This window comes from Miscanthus floridulus, chromosome 2, assembly GCF_019320115.1.
Source record: "Miscanthus floridulus cultivar M001 chromosome 2, ASM1932011v1, whole genome shotgun sequence".
In the NCBI taxonomy this organism is placed as follows: Eukaryota; Viridiplantae; Streptophyta; class Magnoliopsida; order Poales; family Poaceae; genus Miscanthus; species Miscanthus floridulus.
In genome coordinates, this window is record NC_089581.1 from 144,450,515 (window position 1) to 144,471,624 (window position 21,110).

At 44.6% G+C, this 21,110-nt stretch overlaps 2 protein-coding genes across 2 annotated transcripts; both read left to right on the forward strand.

The window, feature by feature from the left end:
* The first annotated feature begins 4,647 nt into the window (after window positions 1-4,647).
* LOC136531849 (uncharacterized) lies at window positions 4,648-8,163 on the forward strand. Its single transcript, XM_066524504.1, has 6 exons — window positions 4,648-4,768; window positions 4,850-4,951; window positions 5,823-6,152; window positions 7,016-7,120; window positions 7,233-7,280; window positions 7,689-8,163. Exons 3-6 carry the CDS (start codon window positions 5,880-5,882, stop codon window positions 7,932-7,934), a joined length of 672 nt encoding a protein of 223 aa, XP_066380601.1. The 5' UTR covers window positions 4,648-4,768; window positions 4,850-4,951; window positions 5,823-5,879; the 3' UTR covers window positions 7,935-8,163.
* Window positions 8,164-14,319: 6,156 nt separating this feature from the next.
* On the forward strand, window positions 14,320-15,404 carry LOC136531845 (peroxidase 2-like). Its single transcript, XM_066524494.1, has 2 exons — window positions 14,320-14,529; window positions 14,637-15,404. Exons 1-2 carry the CDS (start codon window positions 14,320-14,322, stop codon window positions 15,402-15,404), a joined length of 978 nt encoding a protein of 325 aa, XP_066380591.1.
* Window positions 15,405-21,110: the final 5,706 nt, after the last annotated feature.

The following is a 21,110-nucleotide window of genomic DNA, read 5'->3' on the forward strand; positions in this document are numbered from 1 at the left end:
GCCTTGACGGTTGTCTGATGGGTCATTGTTGCGCGAGCCATGTTGGTTGGGTGACTGTGAGCGACTTGAGTACTAGCGGCTGTGGCTTGATTCGACTGAGACGGATGGAGCCCGGGCTTGATTTACGATCTCTACGGTCTAGGCCATAGCAGCTGTCAGGTAAGCTTGTATATCGTCGCGAACTACCTGGGTTTCCAGGGTATTGGGTAGCCGTTGCATTGTCGCCATAGCAACGGCTACGTTGGCGCTTGGAGTCCTGAAGACCTATTTGTCCCCTACCCTGTCGAAGGCATTGTTGAGGTCATGTGGCTGGACCCTTATGCGTCGTGCCTCCTCTTCTGCTTCGGCTTTGATTTGTTGGCGATTAAACCGGTCAATATTGCGTGCTTCGCGTGCGAGCCTTTCTTGTTCCGTTTCACTGACTGCCGGTGGTTCGTCATTACTGACAACATTGATCAAGGGCCTTGGTGGGAAAGACGGGAATTGTGGGAACCCCGGGGCGTGGTCTGGGATATCCAGATCGTATTCAACGCCTTCATCGTCATGATGCTGGAGCTCGGTGCGGACAGAGGCATTAGATGCGATGCCAGATGAGGAGCTGGAGCCACCCTCTTGGACTGTGAGGACGGATCCTTCTTGATAATCCTCAATCCGGACCATGTTGACGAAGTTGCGTGGCTTCGGCCGAGGTCGATGTATAATACACCGATCCGAGCAGCGTTGTATATTGTACGCGTAGTTGGAGGCAGTGTTTTGCAGGCCGTAGGGCTGGGCCTGGTAGTTCTCCATCGAGGCTTCGTACTCGGAGAGCCAGAGACCCATCACGGAGGCTGGCCGGCGACGAGCGGAGCGCCCTTCAGGAGTAGATGTGACCACGAGATCTATACCGAGTCATGCAGGACGACTGGCCCGAGCTGGTCGGGTAGATCTGTTGTGGGTTGCGGTTACCTGCTCATTAGGTTGACTTTGAATTGAACTTACCAGAGCTAGGGTTTCAGCAAGTTTGGTGCCGACCCGATCAATGGAGTCGAGCAGGTCGGTGTTGTCGATCTGCTTCCCTTTGTAGCGAGGAAGCGGACGACGGGTTGTCGGCATGGCTGAAGACAATGTGGGCATGGTCGGAGTCAGATCCACTGTGGTCGGAGCCAGATCCACCGTGGTCGGAGCCAGATCCACCATGGTCGGAGCCGTAGCCGATGCAGGTGAAGCAGTGGTCGACGCAGATTGAATCCGCGCCTCCTCCGTGGTCATGGCGATGAAGTCGTCAGAGCCAGTGGTCCAGGTGATCTGGCCGACGGTGAACGTAAGGCCGTTCGGCGTAGCCATGGAGCCGGAGATGATGACCATCTTGTTCGCTTGGAGAGCAGTACGCACACCCCCTACCTGGCGCGCCACTGTCAACGAAATATGGTCGGCAGTCTACCTAGGGGTATGCCCAAGGTAGTAGATTATCGGCAGACAGATGCGCAAGCAACAAACAAGATGGTAACGCAAGATAGACACAAGGTTTTATCCAGGTTCGGCCGCCGTAAAGGCGTAATACCTACGTCCTGCGTCTGATTGTATTGCTGTATGTCAATGAGAGATATTTTTTAGAGGGGTCCCCTGCCCGCCTTATATAGTCCGGGGGGCAGGGTTACAGATCTGGAAACTAATCCTAGACAGTTACAATTGCCATAGGTGGCCGGATAAGGATTCCTATTCTAACCGACCAGGATCTTGCTTGATCTCCAAATCTGCTTTGACTCCTTGCGCGGGACTCCGAACAGGTTGGCCAGGCCGCGCGTCGTCTTCTAGTGGACCGGACCCCCTGATCCAGGCCGGCCCAAGCCTAGCCGTAAGGGTATAGGGGTTAATACCCCACAATCTAGAAAAGTCAAAACAATTTATAGTTTAGAATGGAGGGAGTACCTATGAATGTACTTCAATAATAGACATTCCAATAAAAAAAATTGTTGTTTTGTTCCATAAGTTTCAGGAACCAGAAACCATAAAAAATCACAAATTAATCTGGTGTTGGCCTTCATATTACTGCAATTTAATCACATATTAATAGATGGTTATATTTGGGTATTTTATGATATATGGTTATATTTGGGTGCGAAACTTCTAGCACGTGTCTTGGGTAATAACTAGTCTTCAAATGATGTCAAGCCTAGAAGGTGTAACCTTATGATACCTGTGGTGGGTATGGCAGTTACAGGAGTCTATGATAGTGGAGCTATGTGTCGACGAGTTTTCGAGGAGGTGCTTGTTGTGGGCACAAGAAGTTGAGCTTCCCCTGGGGAGGAGATGTCTTGCTTGGTTCTCTAAGGACATATACAGTTGGGTAATGGGTTTCACATGATCTACTTGTACATGCCACATATCTTGTTGTGGGAGGTGGCCAGTTGAGACTTGTTAGGACGATACCACACATACACAGTCACAGGATGGAGGAGACAATATATAGGGGGTAGAACAGAGCTCATCCGGCACTCTTGAGAGCTGTAACGCTCCCTTGCAGTTGTTGGAGGTTACGTTTTATAGCCTCAGCGTGCCTATGGTACTCCAAGGATGACTCAGGGCCAAGAGTAGGGTGATGTCGCACTGTCTAGCTTTCATACCATGATTTTGCTTCGAGAAAATCATTGTTCATTTTAGCTTTTTTTGTTGATCACCTTTGTATTTAAATCCATGATATGGAAATATTGAATCAATGAAAAGATGACATCAAATATAACAATTGTAAACTGCTTTGTAGTTCTCGTGGTTTTGTTCTTGTTTTATTGCAAATATGTTCATGTGTTGCAACAAAATATATACTTACATCATTGTTTCAATATGGTTTGAAACTGAACTCTGTAACCTGGCTTTATGGGCACTATTTTAACTCGTATTGACATGAGTCATGAGTTCGGATCATGGACAAGGGATATAGTAAACCAAGCGGGACTCATATATCTAATTCATCACATATATGACTACTCTTAGTAAAACTTTGTTAGAACTCTTGTACTTAGGGACGTGGAGGGACAATTGGATGGGGGAAGAAAGTGAGGGACCGAGAAATGAAAAAATCTTGTATTATTAAAGTTCTTGTCTTTGTACAAGATCGTATATATAAAAGTCCTTGTTTTTGAAGAGTAGTTTTGAAGAATGCTGCATAGTCGAGGGATAAATCACTCAATCAGAGGGCGATCCACGTAGATTGCTGAGTCAGGCATCCTAAAAAAAATGGCTATTCGTATAACTTAGGCGTTGTAATGTCGATATAAATTTTTTATTTAAAGCAGTATACATTTTGCCTTGATTAAAAGATGACAAAATTTGAGCTTCCAAAGGAACGTAAGTCAAGCAAGCCCATAATATCGGCCGGCCTGCCTCTGCGTATTTAATAGCGCGACTTTTTTTGTGTATGGGCCGGGCCGGCTGTGGAGCTGGGAAGGGCAACTAGCAGGATCGTCATCTTAATCTCAAGGAAAAAGTCCATTTGATTTCCTGACCGTAGTGTCATTTTCAAATCAAACTTTAAATTCAGATATCTTATCTCAGAACTCTTAAAATCATTTAAATTACTTCTCTGTGCCCATAAAACTTTATATTTTTAATTAAAAAATCTGGTAAATACCTGATTAAGATGTTTAAATGACAAAAGATGTCACTAAGTTTCTAAAAATAAAAAATATAAGAAAAATGTTTAAGTTAGATTAGGATTGTGATAAACCAAAACATATTACTTAGAGTTCATGAAAGTATCTTCAAAAGCTTCCAAAAAAAATATATATAGCTATAGGAAGATGAGAAAGTATCCGAAAAAATATAGAAATTTTCTAAAACATTCCAATCGATGTCAAAAACACATTCTGAAAACTTTGTACAACAAAAACATGAGACGCAACCGGCATGAATGAATTCAACATTAAATGTGTGTTGTACTCTTGCTTGTTTTATCTTATAATTTTACTCTATAAAGTTTTTAAAATGCTTTTAGACATTAATTAGAATGTTTTGGAAACTCTTTAGATTTTTCTAGATGTTTTGTTTTCCATTTTCCATAAGCTAAATATAAACTTTGGAAGCTTCCAGAGACATTTTCCTGCGCACTAAATACTTTATTTCGGTTTTTCTTGTTCCAATACATCTTTAAGATTTTCTAAAAAAAATGATAATCTTAGAGAGACTTTTCGTGGTTTAAAACTTGTCTGGTATTATTTAGGGAGGTAGTTTACATGGTTGCAATCAATAATTAAGAGGATTGGAATTCATTTCATTCACCGCTCATCACCGAGCAGCTGCAGCTGTGCAGGAGCAGCCGAGCAGAAACTACCGGCGCCGCGGTGGAAAGCTGGAGGAACCTCACGAGTGCCATGCGGTTTCGGCAAACCAACCAGCTGCGCCGGCGCCGGCGCCCGCGCCCGGCGGCGCCTGCCTGAACTGGAAAGCAGACCGGAGGCGGGCGCGGCGCCGCGGACTTGGTTAACGTGCCGGTCCCGGCACGGTCTCGGATGCTGGGTGTCGGGCCCTGTTCGTTACCATCCGTATTTTTAGCTTGTTTTGTAGTTGAAATAGTATTTTTTTTCATAATAAATCAGTCAAGAGTGTTTTGCGTTGTTTTTCCATGGTAGCGAACGGGGCCTCAGTCTCAGCGGCTGCTCAGCCCCAGCTGCCGACTGCCGTATATATATTGTTATGTTTCTCCTCCTCTCCTTCGTGTCAGCCATATCCTCCTGGGCAAAAGCTGGCTGCCAGCCATCAGTGACCGAGTCAGAAAGCCGCTCTTCTTCAGGTCCGTCCGCCCGCTCCTCTCTGTCCCTCCCTCCCTCCCTCCCTCCCCTCAACCCGCGAGACGGCCGGCAAATTGTTGCAGTGCACTGAAGCCAACAGCTACAGGACAGGAGGAGGAGCTGCTTCATTTCGTCGCCGCGCGCCCAACCCAGCCCCAGCCCCCGCCCCCGCCCCCAGTCCCGAGGTGAGCAACGCCTTTCCTTCTAGCAGGTGTCTGTTTAATTTGGGTCTGCTGCTCTTTCCCCTCGTGGTCTCGTCTGGGGAATTTGATTTCAGTACAATTCAATTTGGACTTGGGCTCCTCCCTTGTGCTCTTCCAATCGCCTGCTTGCTAATGCTACAGTAGCAAAGAATCCCAACGTCGTGCTCTTGCGCGAGGTTTCTCGACGCCATATATGATGCTTGTCATGATGATGATGCATGGCCGCTGCCACTCCCAACGCGTGCTGCTAGAACGCTTTACTGACTATCATGCTAGCCGGTTTCTGTTCGGACTCCGGACTTGGCCTCGATGAGCTAGCTTCCCATTCTCTGATCGATACAGCCAACAGTCTGCAGCTCTGCAATTTCTTACTTGTTCAACTCAATCTTCCTTCTTCTTCTTCTTCTTCTTCTTTTTTAATTCTATATTTTTCAATACTAGCTTGTACAGTAAATACTCTGGGCCGGGACACGTCTGCGTCAGTCGGTTTCAGGATGGTCTCGCCGCTCCGTGGCGTCCTTCCCATCACACATCTAGACAAATCTACAATTATTATGTTTGCCATCTTCGTACCGTTTGATCATATATATGCAAAGTGGTTCAATTATAGGACCACATTACATTATATTTGAGATCGACCTCCGAGTTGCATGATTAAATTCCTTCTGGGCAACGATAAATATTGCTGAATGTCTTTATACGTGTATGAATGCATTCGTGTTGGATAAGCCTTTGGTCTAGAAAAAATACATTCGTGTTGGGCTGGGCAGTTGCCACAGTCTGCGCTCGGTGCCTTAACAAACATGCTTTCCCCACTACACTACCTTTACTGATATTAGCAACCTCTATCCAGGATTCCAGGTTCTCAGGAGGTTATCTTGCTGCTCAACACAGCACTGCATACATATAGATGGGTTCCGAGGGGCCTTCTTCTCCTGTCACCACCGTCCATGTCACTGGATTCAAGAAGTTCCATGGGGTCGCTGAGAACCCCACCGAGAAAATCGTACGCAATCTCCCATCATTCATGGAGACGAAAGGGTTGCCCAAAGGCCTTGCGCTTGGGAGCTGCACCGTCCTTGAGGCTGCCGGGCAGGGTGCGCTTGGTCCGTTGTATGAATTGCTGGAATCAACTGTCTCCGGCCGGGAATGTGGGATGCCAAGTCAGGAGCGAGTAATTCTGGTAGTTTCTCACCTTCACATATACCAGTGCAGAGTAAATTGTCTGGGGAAGTATGAAATTCAGCTAGTTTGGAGAAGCGGTTTTATTAACTTCATGTGAAAAAGTTCCTGAGGTTTAGAAATTACAGCACTCTAGGGTGGTAACAGATTGTGAATTTGTGAACGCACACCTCATCTAGCATATTTCATAATGACCTTAACATTTTAGTTTGAAATTGATGCCATCTGTGAGCATTGTCTGCAGTCAAAGTTAACGCTATGCATATTATAGTAGAATTTCATCAGTCGCACCTCTCATGGTCTTTGAATTTAACCATTTACATAGAGATTGGTCGACTTGGTGCTGATTCCGCTCTAGAAGGATATAAAGGAACTTCTTTGCGATGATTAAAGTTATGCAAGTTTTATAGTTTGGTTATGCTATAGGGCTGCTATATACTTATTATTGTGAATAGACGACTGTGTTCTTCAGTCTTGTTTTTGCATGGAACATATTCTAGTGTTTTTTCTCTCCTGAAATTGTCATAATAAAACTCACTTTAGTTGCTCGTATTTAGGAACTATTTTTTTTGTTTATTCTCCCAATGGATCCCTGGGTGTAAACATTCTTGATTTTGCAGTAGGATATATTAAGAAATAAGAACTGTGGTATGGAGCACATACATCAAGTGAACTGACTCTAGAGCTTGAATGCTCAAATGAACTTATGCAGCAGCCAAGTTTGACCTTGCACAGTTATCATTCAACACTGTCATGCTTTAAATAAAAGATATAATGCTGCGATGTTTTCAAATTGCTAAATCTCTTTTTCTTTATCTTAATTACGTTGAAACAAAATAATTTATGTTTACGCAACATTTTCAGCTCCATTTTGGTGCCAACAGTGGTTCACATAGGTTTGCTCTTGAGAATCAAGCTGTTAATGAAGCTACTTTCCGTTGTCCTGATGAGCTTGGATGGAAACCACAGGTTGCTATCCTTCTAGCTTCGCTGTTTTCATATACAAACATGTTCATTCTTTATTTCACTATATCTTCATGACTTCTTTACATTCAATCATTTATTTTCTTTTACATTCCAGAGGATGTCTATCATATCATCTGATGGAAGCATATTACACGCAAGACAGGTATATTTTAATCATTAGTACTTCAAAAAATCATTATGAGCATCTCTAAACATCTCATTTGGAAAACTAGTATTTCACATTATGCTGTTAATTTACTGTCCTACGTATCCTCTGTTTTAATAAACCTGCTGTCAGTTGATTGCAATCTTTTCATTTTTAAGAGTACAAACAAAGTATTGATTTTCGTTTGTTAAACTTACTGCTATCACTTCAATGCATCACTCTCGTTAACCAATGTACGTACTACTTCCTCGTTAAAAGGTCCCTAAGGAAATTCTGTGATTGATCTCAAATTTTCTCCAGCTTCTACATCAATGATTATTTGCACAACTGTCTGTTTCCTGCTACCTGTTAGTTATCTTATCATGTGCGTCAGCTGAACTACGTTTGGCTTTCTTGATCAAGCAGACTACGCTGCCAGTGAACGAAATAAGCAAGTCGCTCCAACAAATGGGATATGATGTGATGCCTTCAGATGATGCTGGCCGATTTGTGTGCAACTATGTCTATTATCACTCACTTAAGTTTGCAGAGAAACATGGCATCAGGTCTCTCTTCGTTCATTTCCCCCTCTTCTTGGCAATTGATGAGGAAGTTCAGATGCAATTTGTTGCTTCCCTTCTTGAAGTCCTCGCTTCCTTGAACATACAGTAATCTAATGGTAGATCTGTCACATCCAGTGGTGTATTGTTCCCAGTTTATTTGGAAGGGTTAAGTTGTTCCCAATTTACATGTGGAGTGAATAAGAATGATGAATCATTCATGGAATTATATGTGCACCAAAATATGTAAAAAAGAAGAAGTCTTCTTAAAGCACATGTCCATGCAGTCCAGATGTACAAATATCCTAAGCGGTTTTATATGACAGGTGGTATTGTTCTCAGAGCTGCTGTTTTACATTCTGATGCTATTCAACATTTACGTAGCCATTTCACTCTGTTCTTTGACATTTAGAGAAACATTTTTCTGATTATCAGGGCATAAATAATAAAGGGAGTACTCTTTATATGTACTATAAACATGGTGCAACACTCTGTTTTCCAACATTTTAAATCACTAAGTCAACTTAGCAAATCATTTTAAAATTTCTCAAATTTTATATTAGCCCACAAAGTTTAGCCAATTAAAGCCTTTTGAAAACATACATGCATGTTTGTTTGAGTGGTTGACATGTGTTTTAAATTGGTGGTACCCTTTAGAGTCTAGCTGAAATTCACTCAGAGATCTATTCAAACACTAATGGAACCCACCAATGCACTCCTAGGCTCCATCTCCTTTGAACTCTCTTACTAGCCCAACTCCAGCGGTCCAGTCCAGCTTGTGCCCTGACCCCCCCCCCCCCCCCCCCCCCCCCCCCCCCCTCTCACTCGCTGGCAATATGGCCCCCACATGCTATCCTCCTATCGCGCCCTTCTCTCGCTCTTTACCTTCTTCTATCTGTCCCTAGGAGCAAATGCAAAGTTGGAGTCTAGGAGGGCCATCTCTTCTTCCTCTAGCCCCCCTCTTCTCCCACCTCCCTCTCTATTCACTACATGGAGCCCCAGCTAGTAGGAGCTTAGAGCAAGCAAGGTGTTGGGAGAATGCATGAGGCCCTAACATAGAAGGGGCGAGCTCGCTGCTACTCTAACCCGATTGCCAAAGGCCCTTCCCTGAGAGCGAAGGCAAAATATGATCTCCTTGTTCTTGGGGTCCGAGTCCCCTTTTTTTAGGGTAAGGTTACACATTTTTTTAGTACAAGAATGCCCCTATGTCAGCTAAGGCATATTGCTTCACACAGTGTACACCTCTTTTGGACCTTAGTGTCTTTTACACTCATAACCACCTTCTCTAATGGGTCATTGTCGAGTCAAACCTTCAGCCCATCAGGCCGCTCGATTCAGCCTTCTCAGTCTCTTTCATTAGGCTTGCGCTTGTCTTTGGTCGGCGTCCTAGCCGCCTGCTGCCTTCGATCGTTTCGGCATGTCCCAAGCAGTCAAAGGCTCTCCATCCTCCATCCCGTCCTGAGGTGCCCCAAGGGCTACAGGATCTATGTGAAGGTTCCTCACTCAGGAGCCTCTGTTGAAGGTTTTCCCGGACCTTCACTGTTTTACTGTTTAGGATGATCCTCTGCCTTTGCTCAGACCTTCGCCTGTGTACCTACGCTCATGAAGTCCACAAAACATTGATTTTAAGTTAGTGAACCTTTGTGCATGGCTTCACCCCCCAGCACAAGGCTACGATCGATGGACCGTGAAGGCCATGTGAAGCTATGAAGTGGATCATATTCATTCAAGCCAGGTGAAGATATGTGTTGATATCAAGTGGCTTGATGAAGTGAAGATGGAGGAGCTTCATGCTATGGACAATGATCAAGGTGGCGTGGTTGGCCACACTTGGAAGATGACCATTATTGTTCATCATATGTTGATGAAAGATTGAGGTTGGATGCTCGCAGGCATCACCGACATGGAGATGGAATGGAGTGCAAGGCAAAGGTATATTCTTAGGTCATTTCAGACAAGTGCACGATTGGGTTCAGGATAGATAGTCATACTATTAAGAAGGTTATTCTTGTTTGGTAATCTGTTATCTAGTGCCACTATGTGAGATCTAACTTGAGGTGCATTTAGATCAAGTGATGTGGAAGGGAAGCAAGAGAAAACCTTTGCAAAAATAATTTTGAAAAATGCTAACTCAGTGCTAAAGGAGTTGTTGTCATGTTGTACAAAATTTGTGAGATAGACAATTGAAAAGGTTTTGAGAGAGTGCTTGGTGGTCATTTTTTGTGCCCACCGGATAAGTCCGGTGCCCTTGGTGGGGTTGGCACCGAAGCTTTAGGCCCTGGCATTGAGAAATAGCCATACTATGACTTGTTATACGTGTGCCTTAAAGCACCAAAAAACTCTGGTGCCCTTGGAGGGGGAGCACTAGAGGTTTGGGTGGCTAGAGGGGCCTTGTGGCGTCAATCTAGATGCACGGGAGTTTTGGACCTCGGTGGAGCTTTCTTTGGCGCTGACAGTGGGCTAGGACCAGAACTTTCCGGTGTTGCAAAAATGTTTATGTAGAGAGTTTCAGGGACCACCGGATTTCACTAGTGATTGCCCAAAGGGGTCATCGTAGAGTTTGCTTGAATCAAAGACTAGTCGTCACGTTGGAGCCTATCTCGAGGGCTTGTGGGCTTGGGAGCTAGTGAGAGGATCAACAATCCTTAAACTTGCCTCAACAAGGAGTAGGTGGTTGGCAAGACACTGAACCATGGGAGAAACATCATCGTGTCAACCTTTTGGCTCTCGTGCGGTTTTCTCTCCCTAACACAGTTACACTAGCTCTTATATTGTTATATCTTGTGCTAGCTGTGCTAGTGTAGCTTATAGTTGTTGTTTACCTTTTTGCTTACTAGTGTGCAGAGGAGCTTTCTTGTGCTTGCTTGAGTTCTAGTTGCTTAGGTTCGTGTAACCTTGCATACTAGACTTGTGTAGGTGAGCTCTTACTAGCTTGACACCCTAGTTGCTATCTTGTTTAGGATCTTTAAAGGGTGCTTGTGAATTTAGATAGAGGGTGAAGTCGTGGTCAGACCATTAGTTCAATTCCGCATTTATAATGGCTAGCCATAGCGAATAAGTTGTAGAAATGACTATTCACCCCCTCTTGTTGGCAGGCTAACTACGTATGCACCCCAAGCCGCCATCTCCACGTCTCATTGTACGTCCCCTCTTCTCAGATGCCTACAATGGCCACCTCCACTTTTTTTATCCTTTCTGTTATAATATTGTAGCCCTAGTTATGTGCAACAGACCTTAGATCTTTGGAAAATATAATGCGAGTATAACGTGAGATTGCACCTAATCAATTTTAAGGGCCTAATTACCTTAGAGAACTTTCTCTCTCTCTCTCTCACACACACACAACCCTACTTGACCTTCTAGGGCCCACTGATTCTTGCCTTGGCTTGATTGATGTTTATGGCCTCTACTCCTTGTTTATATAGTCCCCTCTAAGGCCCTTATTGTGGGTTCAGAACCATGATGAGTAATTAGTGGATCGATCGATGGGTCGTTGTTTCGGTGGTTCAGCACTCAAGACACAAAGGTTTATCCTGGTTCGAACATCTAAACCGTCCAGCAGCAAGTTCTTTATGTTAGAATTCTCAATGGAGTTCTTACAATGGGAGCGAAAGAGAGAAGGTAGGAGAGCGCTAGCTAGTAGTAATCTAGGGTTTTCTAGGATTTGTCCCCCTCTAAGGGAGCCTCTGCCTTGCCTTATATTCCAGAGGTGCAAGAGGAGTACAAGGAGCATGGGTTCTGGAAGCTCCCTTAGCTCGCAAGGGAGCACGAGGTTTTGCATACTAATCTTCAAGTTGTTGATGGCGTCCGACGTCATCCCCTTCTGTGGTGGTCGTGGCTAACAGCGCTGAACCATCCCTGACACCACTTGCAGAAGCCTAGAGCTAACAATCAAAGCCCAGAGATGTCGTTGCGTCTCACCTGAGTTTGCCCTCCCCATAGCATCCCATTGTACGCTAAAGAGGAGGGCGCGTCCTTGGGAGAGAATGATCGAGGAGCCCACGCGTCCATCTTTCTCGGAAAGGGATGACACGTGTGCCCTTTGTCGTGTTGTATCACACCCCGAGCATGATCTTGAACCAGGAGTCTAACACGGCCTCGTAGGGCGCGAGGAGATAGAGGTCTGCCTACATGTCAAGCTCTGGACCTTTGATAGATCTTGGAGGAATATTCCTTATGTTGCCACGGGTAAATGGTTGGTTGAGACGGCGCCACCAGTGATTACGATTCCTAGCCTTCCTTGATCTAGATCACAGCCGTCCAAGGTCGGGAATGCTCGGGAACCTCTCAAACCCCCGAGCATGGGGCCTCGATGTAGACCTGCCTCAAGGTGTCTCCTCTAGTGCCTAGGCAGCTTAGGAAGTGGGCCGTCTTAGGCCCGATGGGTCGTTCCTGTCATCCAGTGTGGGCGCGCAAGCACACATACTATGTGTAGCCTCTGGCTGCTTAAGAGAATCAGTTAGGGGATTAATGGGACTGTCATGGCACTAATCTGGGGGTGTAGGTAACCTCGCTATTAGATACTCAAAAGCCCCCGTACATATACCAGTAGGATTCTACATTCAAGTCGTAATAGAACTATAAGTCATAAGAGCATACCCATCTTGAGTCCTATTATAAGTATAATTTGAGTTACCATACAACACTTTCATGTCGCTTGCTGGCTGCAAAGAAGTCTAGAGCTCAACATGGTGTTTTTTGTCGACTAACTAATTGCAGTCAAATACATTCTAGTTCATCCCTAACTCAAATTACGTGAAATACCATTGATCTAGCTTATTTAAGCAACTTACTTTGTAGTTGCATCAGCCTCACCCCGCAATAACCCTGTACATGTTCTCATGGAAGCCAATATCGTTTTGCTCATTGCTGACTAGCCTTTTTTTCTAAAAAATATATTCATAATATGGGCAACTTCTTAAAGTGTAAGTGCGAAGAAAACACAATGTTCGTGGTGTCAAAAAATGAATAAATGACACACAAGAAGTTGTTCTTTTCTATTCCTCTATGAGTATTGTGCATTGCCAGGTGTAAACCACAACTTCCTGGTTGGTTTCTGAGTGTTGTGCATTGCCAAGTGTAAACTGCAAAACAATCCAGACTTGGTCGCTTCGCTTTCTCATTCCACATAATCCCACTTGGCACCAATAATTAATCACCAGTTGACTAATAAAGAGCGTACAGCCATCTAGAGATAAATTATCTTTAGAATTGATCTCTGTTGCACCAACAAGCACCAATGTCAAGGTAAATTGGGGAATGTTGGCGAACCTGTTTGAAAGGCAGACATCAACCAACAGCAACAGGGAGATCATTTATGAGTAATTTTTTTTGAGAGATCTAATCTATTTTTGAGAGATCATTTATGAGTAATTTTTACTCCATACATTCGCAAATACGGAGTACATGTGGTTGTAGATTTTGATCAATTATGTGCAATGCATATCATTTACTACCTAATGTATGCAAGATCCTTAGCTTTGAGAAAATAAACAGTTTCTGAATGAATATTCAGCAAGACAGTTTTCTTGTATTAAAATTTACAAGTAGATATTATGTAGAATCCTATAGTACAGTAACACGGCAGGAACTAGGGTTGCTTTGCATAATTCCGAAAAAGATATATATAGACCTATTCATATGGACAGCTTGTATACAAGTGTAAACACCAAGAAAAGACAATATTCCTGGTGTCAAAAAGGAACAGAAACACAACAAGTTGACCTTCAAAAAATATATAAAAAAACAAGTTGTTATTATTTGAACGGGGCAATTTGAATGCATTCCTGGCCCTTTTATCAATTATATACATGCACATAACAAGCAATGACATGCCCATTTGAGTACATTTTAAATTTAACCGATGAGGGGGCTCCTTCGAAGAATTGACTTATTTCTAAGAAATTAAGGGATAGTCTAGCTAGCAGGACAGCTCCTCAAGTTCTCGACGAACAGTATGCTTATTATTAATACTGGCCCTCCACTCCACCTCAAATATTCTCTTCTTTGAATTAAAGAAGAGACATTGAGTGTGTCGTGTGGGCAATTGGTTGAAAGCAGATCATGCAATGGAACATTCCCATGAAGAGAAAATTTAATAGATTCAGTCACCAGGAGAAGGAAGAAACCACAGGCGGCATGCAGCTACAGCAACTTAAACAAGATAATACATTTGCAGGTCAAAATGTCAAATGGTCAGCTAATGGCGGTTGCAGCCTCCATGCATGTTCTGTAACAGCTCTCTCTCTAATCAGTTCGTACTCCATAATACACCATGGATCCAATTAAATACACCATGGATCCAACTAACACGTACGTATAGTACTTGGACGTCGTCACACGGCATCTCCATGTATAAATAGCCACCCATACAAAGGCATTTCATCACTCGGCTCTTAGCTCTCACGCACTCTCAGGTAGAAAAGGGGTCGGGGCAATTAGAGAAGAATTTATTTGGCGTTCTGACTGAGCAGCCAAGAGGACACACACGTATTACAATGGCTGCTTCGTTCAAGCTTGCGGTGGCGGTGACATGGGCCTTGGTCCTTGCGACGACGGCGTGCCAGGGCCTTGAGGTGGGATACTACAAGAAGACATGCCCCCGCGTGGAGCACATTGTCCGGGACGAGGTGAAGAAGTTCGTCTACAAGAACGCCGGCATCGGCGCCGGCCTCATCCGCATGCTCTTCCACGACTGCTTTGTTCAGGTACGCCGTACACAGCAATGCCGACCATGTCCATGCATGAATGCACCAAGTACAAATGTACAATGGAGAGAGCGATCGAGGCTGACACGACATGCAAACATATGCAGGGATGTGACGGCTCTGTGCTCCTGGACCCGACGCAGGCGAACCCGCAGCCGGAGAAGCTCAGCGCACCAAACTTTCCAAGCCTGCGCGGCTTCGAGGTCATCGACGCCGCCAAGGACGCCGTCGAGAAGGCCTGCCCGGGCGTGGTCTCCTGCGCGGACATCGTCGCCTTCGCCGCCCGCGACGCCGCCTACTTCCTCAGCAGGTTCAACGTGAAGATCGACATGCCCGCCGGCCGCCTCGACGGGCGCGTCTCCAACGCCTCGGAGGCCCTCGACAACCTGCCGCCACCCGTCTTCAACGTCACCGATCTCATCACCTCCTTCGCCGCCAAGGGGCTCGGCGTCGAGGACATGGTCGTGCTCTCCGGCGCGCACACCGTCGGCCGCTCCCACTGCTCATCCTTCGTCTCCGATCGCCTCGCCGTCCCCTCCGACATCAACGCCGGGTTCGCCAACTTCCTCCGGAGGCGGTGCCCTGCCAACCCGGCCCCGGCCAACGACCCCACCGTGAACCAGGACATCGTCACCCCCAACGCGCTCGACAACCAGTACTACAAGAACGTGCGCGCGCACAAGGTCCTCTTCACGTCCGACGCCGCGCTGCTCACCACGCCGGCCACGGCCAAGATGGTGGGTGATAACGCCAAAATTCCTGGGTGGTGGGAGGGCAAGTTCAAGAAGGCCTTCGTTAAGATGTCCCAGATTGAGGTAAAAACCAGTAACCAGGGAGAGATCAGGAAGTACTGCAGGGCTGTCAACACTAAATAATGATATCTACGCTACTAGGCAGCTAGATGCTGCCATGCCCGCAATGCTCTTCGTTTGCAGGATTTCGCGCACCTTGATCTTTTTTTTCTTTTCTTTTTTAAATATATATTTGTACTATTTATTTTTTATTTTGCTATATACTACTATGTTGTTGTAAACTTGTATTACTTGCTCTGTTATTGGACAGTGTGTAATTATTGTCTACTTTATTTTTTCTATATAAACGATGGAACACTCATTTTGACGTCCTAGTCTTGTGACTGAGACCTTCTTTTTCTATATATAACTTGTATTTTTTTAAAAAGAAATGTGTATTGAGACTTGACGTCCACAAAATTGACTGTACTCTCATCTGTCACGAATAAGTAAGGTTTTTGTGTTGTCTAAAGTTTCCATTCTAAATTTTGATACACTTTAGATGTCAACTAAGGTTTTTTTAGACGACACAAAGTTTGGTAGAATGCATAGCATCCAAAATATGTAGTGGTCAAACACGGATGTTGACCAGGCCATGAAAGATCACCCAACATCTGTGTCTTCTCTCGGCTCCTGATACTTCGTTGCCACTCCAGCCTCTTGGTAACCAGTCGACTTCTACCTAACAGGGTATGAGTCCAAGTCTTCCCATATAGACATGTGGCTATACAAATAATATTATGTGAGATGTCAAATGAACGGTCTTTATATGATCGAGGGAAGTATCTCGCAACAGGAACCCTCACTCGGCGATCCTGCCAAAGGTAGCCCACAACATGTGAGTTACCTCTACTCGTCCTCGCCGAGTGTGTAAATTTAATCTGACATGGAAGTAATTTGTGCACAACCTTGTTTCTCACATGATTGACTTGCATAAGTTTTGTTCCTGGACTAGTACTCAAATTCTTGTGGGTCAATTCTCTTTTAGGAAAATCTTGTCTAAGTTATTGTGAGGTGAGATATAGCGAGATATAATTGTTTCTTCCGTTCTTGATTAAGTATTGCTTGGAGGATTTTCATTGTGAGCAAAGATGCTAAAACCCTTTGCCTCACATCTCCTCGATCAATGGTTTACATTTCCTACCAAAGCCATATGTTTCTGCAATATGTAATGACTAGAATGGTGTTGAATGCCCAACAAAATTACCTAATTGAGGGTCTAGCTGGGAACTTGGTGGATAAGGGGGTAGCTATTCTGCAATATGCAGATGATATAATTTTGTGCATCAAAGATTACCTTGATATGGCAAGAAACATGTATTGTTTATTGCATATATATGAAATGCTTTCTAGCCTAAAGATTAACTTCCCTAAAAGTGATGTCTTATGGTAAACGATGATTGTGAAAAAATAAGCATGTAGGCTGAGATGTTTAATTATCAAATGGAGTTGTTCCAGTCGGATATATGAGACCGGGATAGCTCACCGCTTGGTATTCCAGCCCACGCCTGCCTACCGGGCCGAAGACGACGAGGAATGAGGCCCACATACACCTACCTAAAAGTGGTGTGGCCTTTTTATTATTCTTGACATGATGCCTAGGCAAAATACTACGGAGTATGTTTTTGTTAGGCTAGCTGTTTGTGGGTTAATGAATGTGCAACTTGTGAGCAAAATACTACTATAGTAAATGTACAAACCTGGCTGCCACAAAGGCACAAACTAGCCGGCTGGCTCACATTTGACCACAGCTGCAATGTTAGTATGTTACTAAATACTCATTGCAAAACTAATACCCAGCAATTTATATGAGACAAGTATGTCATCATGGCAACCACAAACTGATGATGATCGACATTGAAGTTAGCTGTTTGACATTAAACATGGGTTATACTAATGTGAGTGACATGATGTTTTTGTCACTATTATCTTATTATGCACAAGCTTGTACTGTTGTGTTTGTAAAGCGATAAACTAACGTTGGACTTACTACAGATCCCTAAACAGCAAGACCAATCCTCAAACGTCTCAATATGACAGCTAGCAGTTCCGAATTCGTGGGCGTTTTGATCGAAATTGTAGCAAGTTCTCAAATAGAGTGCATCTCTTCGCGTCCCAACCTTTAACAGCCGGAAACGTGGAACAAAGCTGCTAAGATCCCAACACTGAAACACCAGACGTCCCTTCTGCTTCTATTGCTTTTCCTGACTGAACTCAAGTAAAGTATCCAGATAACCAGAATATAATGTTCTATGGACCAATAATAAATGAACCCGAATGGAGTGCAGTTGACTTAGCTTTGGAACATTCCTCCCAGGAAGAATAATGCCAAGTAATAACACCTCAAATTGGCAGAAAGAATACATATTTACTCACACTGCTGTTACTAGATGAGTACTCCGTATTCAATTAGCTTATAGAACACTTGTTTCTTAAACAAAAGAAAGCTACTATAGAACACATATGTAAATGTAGCAAGGCACATAAACAAAGTTTTGGTTCTTTGTTTTTAACAGGCCATATACACAATGTTCCTTGCCGCCAGCTTAGTATTATTGAGCCTTTTTTTTGAAGCTCCGATCGATTCATTACTGAGATGGCAAATCGTCAGAAACAATTACAGATACATTTGTGGCATATTAGAGAGTAGGGAAACAGATGGTGAAATGAAACCCAGGCACCCAGCAGGCCAGCAAATGCAAATGTGTGCACGCACGTGAGGTCAGCGAGTTATATGGGCCAGAGAGGCCCAGAGTGCTCGGCACAGGCCGTGACCCACATCACTTTTGCGTCGTGAAGCAAGCAGGGCTGAGCTCCGATCACGAATATATGGGCAGAACAATGCAGAACACTCGCAAAACTGGCCTGCATATGTCTTTATTAGCTGGACGACCTGTCGGCGTCCATCTCTGCCTGCTACGCATAAAAAGGACGAGTATTTGGGCCGATGATATTTGTTACGTATAAACACAGCCCATAGTCATATATGATTAATCAAGAGCCCCTCTTCTCTCTCCAAAAAGAAATGAAAACAAGGATCATGTACTTCTGCAAAATGCAAGTAGGAAACCGTTGCTTATATTATATGTAGAAAACACGTCTAGAGATTATATATATATATATATATATATATATATATATATATATATATATATATATATATATATATATATATATATATATATATATTCTAAAATGCTTCTAAGGGCGCCAGGGCGGCCAAGCGGTGTCAAGGCTAGCCAACGATGTCACCAAGTGCCATATCTAACAGGATCACATCATCCTAGTTACTGAACACTATGCCTGCCACTGGAAAGGATATGGTCATATCTATAGTTATCCAAACCTAAATCCATATCATCATTATCCATTTTTCATCCTCTCTAATTTTAATTATCCGTACCTATTATAAAGGAGTTTTTTTTTAATTTGAACTACTAGCTGATATTGCTATGTTACGCAATGCAAGTACGTGTGCTATATATACATGTCGGATGCATATCAAAATTGGGAATGAAAACCGCGTGTTTACACCTTGAAATTTTAGGTCAGCAATGTCACCTTCAAATTTTACTCCTAGTTGCTGACATCTCGAGCAATATGGTGGCAACCCTATCGTCGGTCCTGGTGGTCTTCTCTGGCTGGCACATAAGAGCACTCCCAATGCAAGAAACTATTAACAGTTTCTATAGCATAGGATATCGTACCAAGAAACTATCATTTCTAGTGAAAGATTTTCTACAGTACTGGACATAAGTAGTGATAGAAAAACTTAGGCTCTTATATGTACTAATGTCCAAGTCTAGGCCATATATGTCCTAAAACATAAATTATGTCTCTTAGACCAACTAAGATGGATTGGGATTCCGTGAAGGAATAAATTGGCAACACTATTCTTTGGTTCATGAGATATTGTACTGCTTGATGTAGTTGATCTACGTTTTTGCAGTGTAGTTGATTACTTCTTGATCATTAGGGATCAATACCGAGTGCATATAAGAAGGGACAGAATCAGCAAGAAATTTTGTGTGATTGCTCTATGCCCCCCCCCCTCCAAAAAAAAATCAGAGCAAAATGCAAAATGCATTGTAGGTTCATTAACTTTGGTCATGTGTCACCTACGTCCATCAACTCTCAAACTGCATTTTGGGTCCCTAAATTTTAAAGTGTGTCCATACCTCTTTTTTTATGTTTGTATTTTACAAAAATCTCCTTCTGTTTCTTTTTCTTTCACATGGTTACCCCTCTTCATCTTCTGAGCGCACGGCTAATGGTGAGCAGAGCGCCGAGGCAGACTCTGGCTCCGCCGCGGTGGGCGTGGGCGGGAAGCTGCCATCGTCTAGGTACAAGGGCGTGGGCAGGAAACTGCCGCAGCCAGGCGGGAAGCTACTTTGATGAGCTCGCGCAGAACAAGCGCACCTTGGCCGCCACCTGGTCGCTGGCCAACAACCATTCTTCCGACGCGTCGCCCTCCCCCGTGACGGCCGCCCGCGGGGACACCTCTTCGACAAGATGGTCACCCCCAGCGACGTGGGCAAGCTGAACTGGCTGGTGATCCCGAAGCAGCAAGCCGAGAAGCACTTCCTGCTGGAGCTCCGATCCCATCCGCCTGCGGCGAGAGCAAGGGCAAGCCAGAGCGGTTCGCGGCAGGCCGACGCCCCACGTTCCTGCCGTTCGCGTCGGGCAGGCGTACGCACCCTGTTAGAGTTTAATCTTGTCATTAGTGCATTTGCTATTTACCTTATTCATGGCGATAGTCTCCGCTGAGTGGATGGCCCGGTTCTTATCGCTTGTTGCATGTACTATACGTACTTACTATAGTCTATAAAGGAATGGAAAGGACGAGAGCTGTTGTGTGGCTGTGTCAACAAAGCTTGTTAGCTTGTACGGCTCTGTATGCGTCATGTGTGTGCAGGCTTCTGTATGTGTGCGCGTGTATCCACCGTAGAGAACGTGAGTGTGTCAGTGTTTGTGATAAACACCACAAGTGAGAGAGGGAGGCCAAGGTCGTGCTCGCCGTGATGTACGTCGTCGTCGTGCAGGGGTACGCCGGCGAGCTAGGTTGACGACGTCGAGCCGCATGCTGATACTCAGCGGCCGGTTTGACGATGCGTCCTTCACCTCCATGTACGCCAGCGCAGTCGCAGAGCGCGCCGCCCCGAGGCAGCGCCTCTCGTTGGCGTCCGAGAAAGTGCTGGTGTGGTTGCGGCCTCGCCATCCACGCGTCGTGCTAGGAGCGCGTGCTGATATATATATATAATAGCTAGGTAAGTCGAGGATGTAGCCTTCGAACTACCACTCAGACACCGACACATACACGTCATGTTAACTTTGGCCCGCAGCCAGGCACTTTCCCGGAGACACATCCCATTCGATCGGTTTGGTCAAAGACTACGCAAAGAGTGGAGCGTAGTAGTAGGAGTAGTAGCTCACCTCCCTGACGTTTCATGCTAAAATTACGTGTCACCGGCGGCACACAGCATGCCTAGCTAGCTGTTTGGTTTTATTGCGTTGCATGCATATAATGCTAAAACATATGGTGGAAGCAGGTATAAATACATAGCTATATATACATGTTCCTAGTCAAAACGGACTTGGTATATGTATGGTTGTTGTGAATGAAACTACATTTTCGTTGTTGATCTGAGCCGTGAAGAAGATACTACTAATCATGTGATTCGTCTCACCCGGCATCCACCGATCCGTGTCGATGGAAGCCGACCTCTCAACTAACGGCCCGGAAATATGCATCCCCATCGTTGGCAATTTGCCTGGTTATATTACTTGTTA

Bases quoted from the DNA above. Each gene is read 5' to 3' on its own strand.
- LOC136531849 (XM_066524504.1), top strand. From the start codon at position 5,880: ATGGGTTCCGAGGGGCCTTCTTCTCCTGTCACCACCGTCCATGTCACT. The intron at 6,153-7,015 runs GTAGTTTCTCAC...CAACATTTTCAG, and splicing joins GTCAGGAGCGAGTAATTCTG to CTCCATTTTGGTGCCAACAG. The intron at 7,121-7,232 runs GTTGCTATCCTT...TTTACATTCCAG, and splicing joins AGCTTGGATGGAAACCACAG to AGGATGTCTATCATATCATC.
- LOC136531845 (XM_066524494.1), top strand. From the start codon at position 14,320: ATGGCTGCTTCGTTCAAGCTTGCGGTGGCGGTGACATGGGCCTTGGTC. The intron at 14,530-14,636 runs GTACGCCGTACA...AAACATATGCAG, and splicing joins TCCACGACTGCTTTGTTCAG to GGATGTGACGGCTCTGTGCT.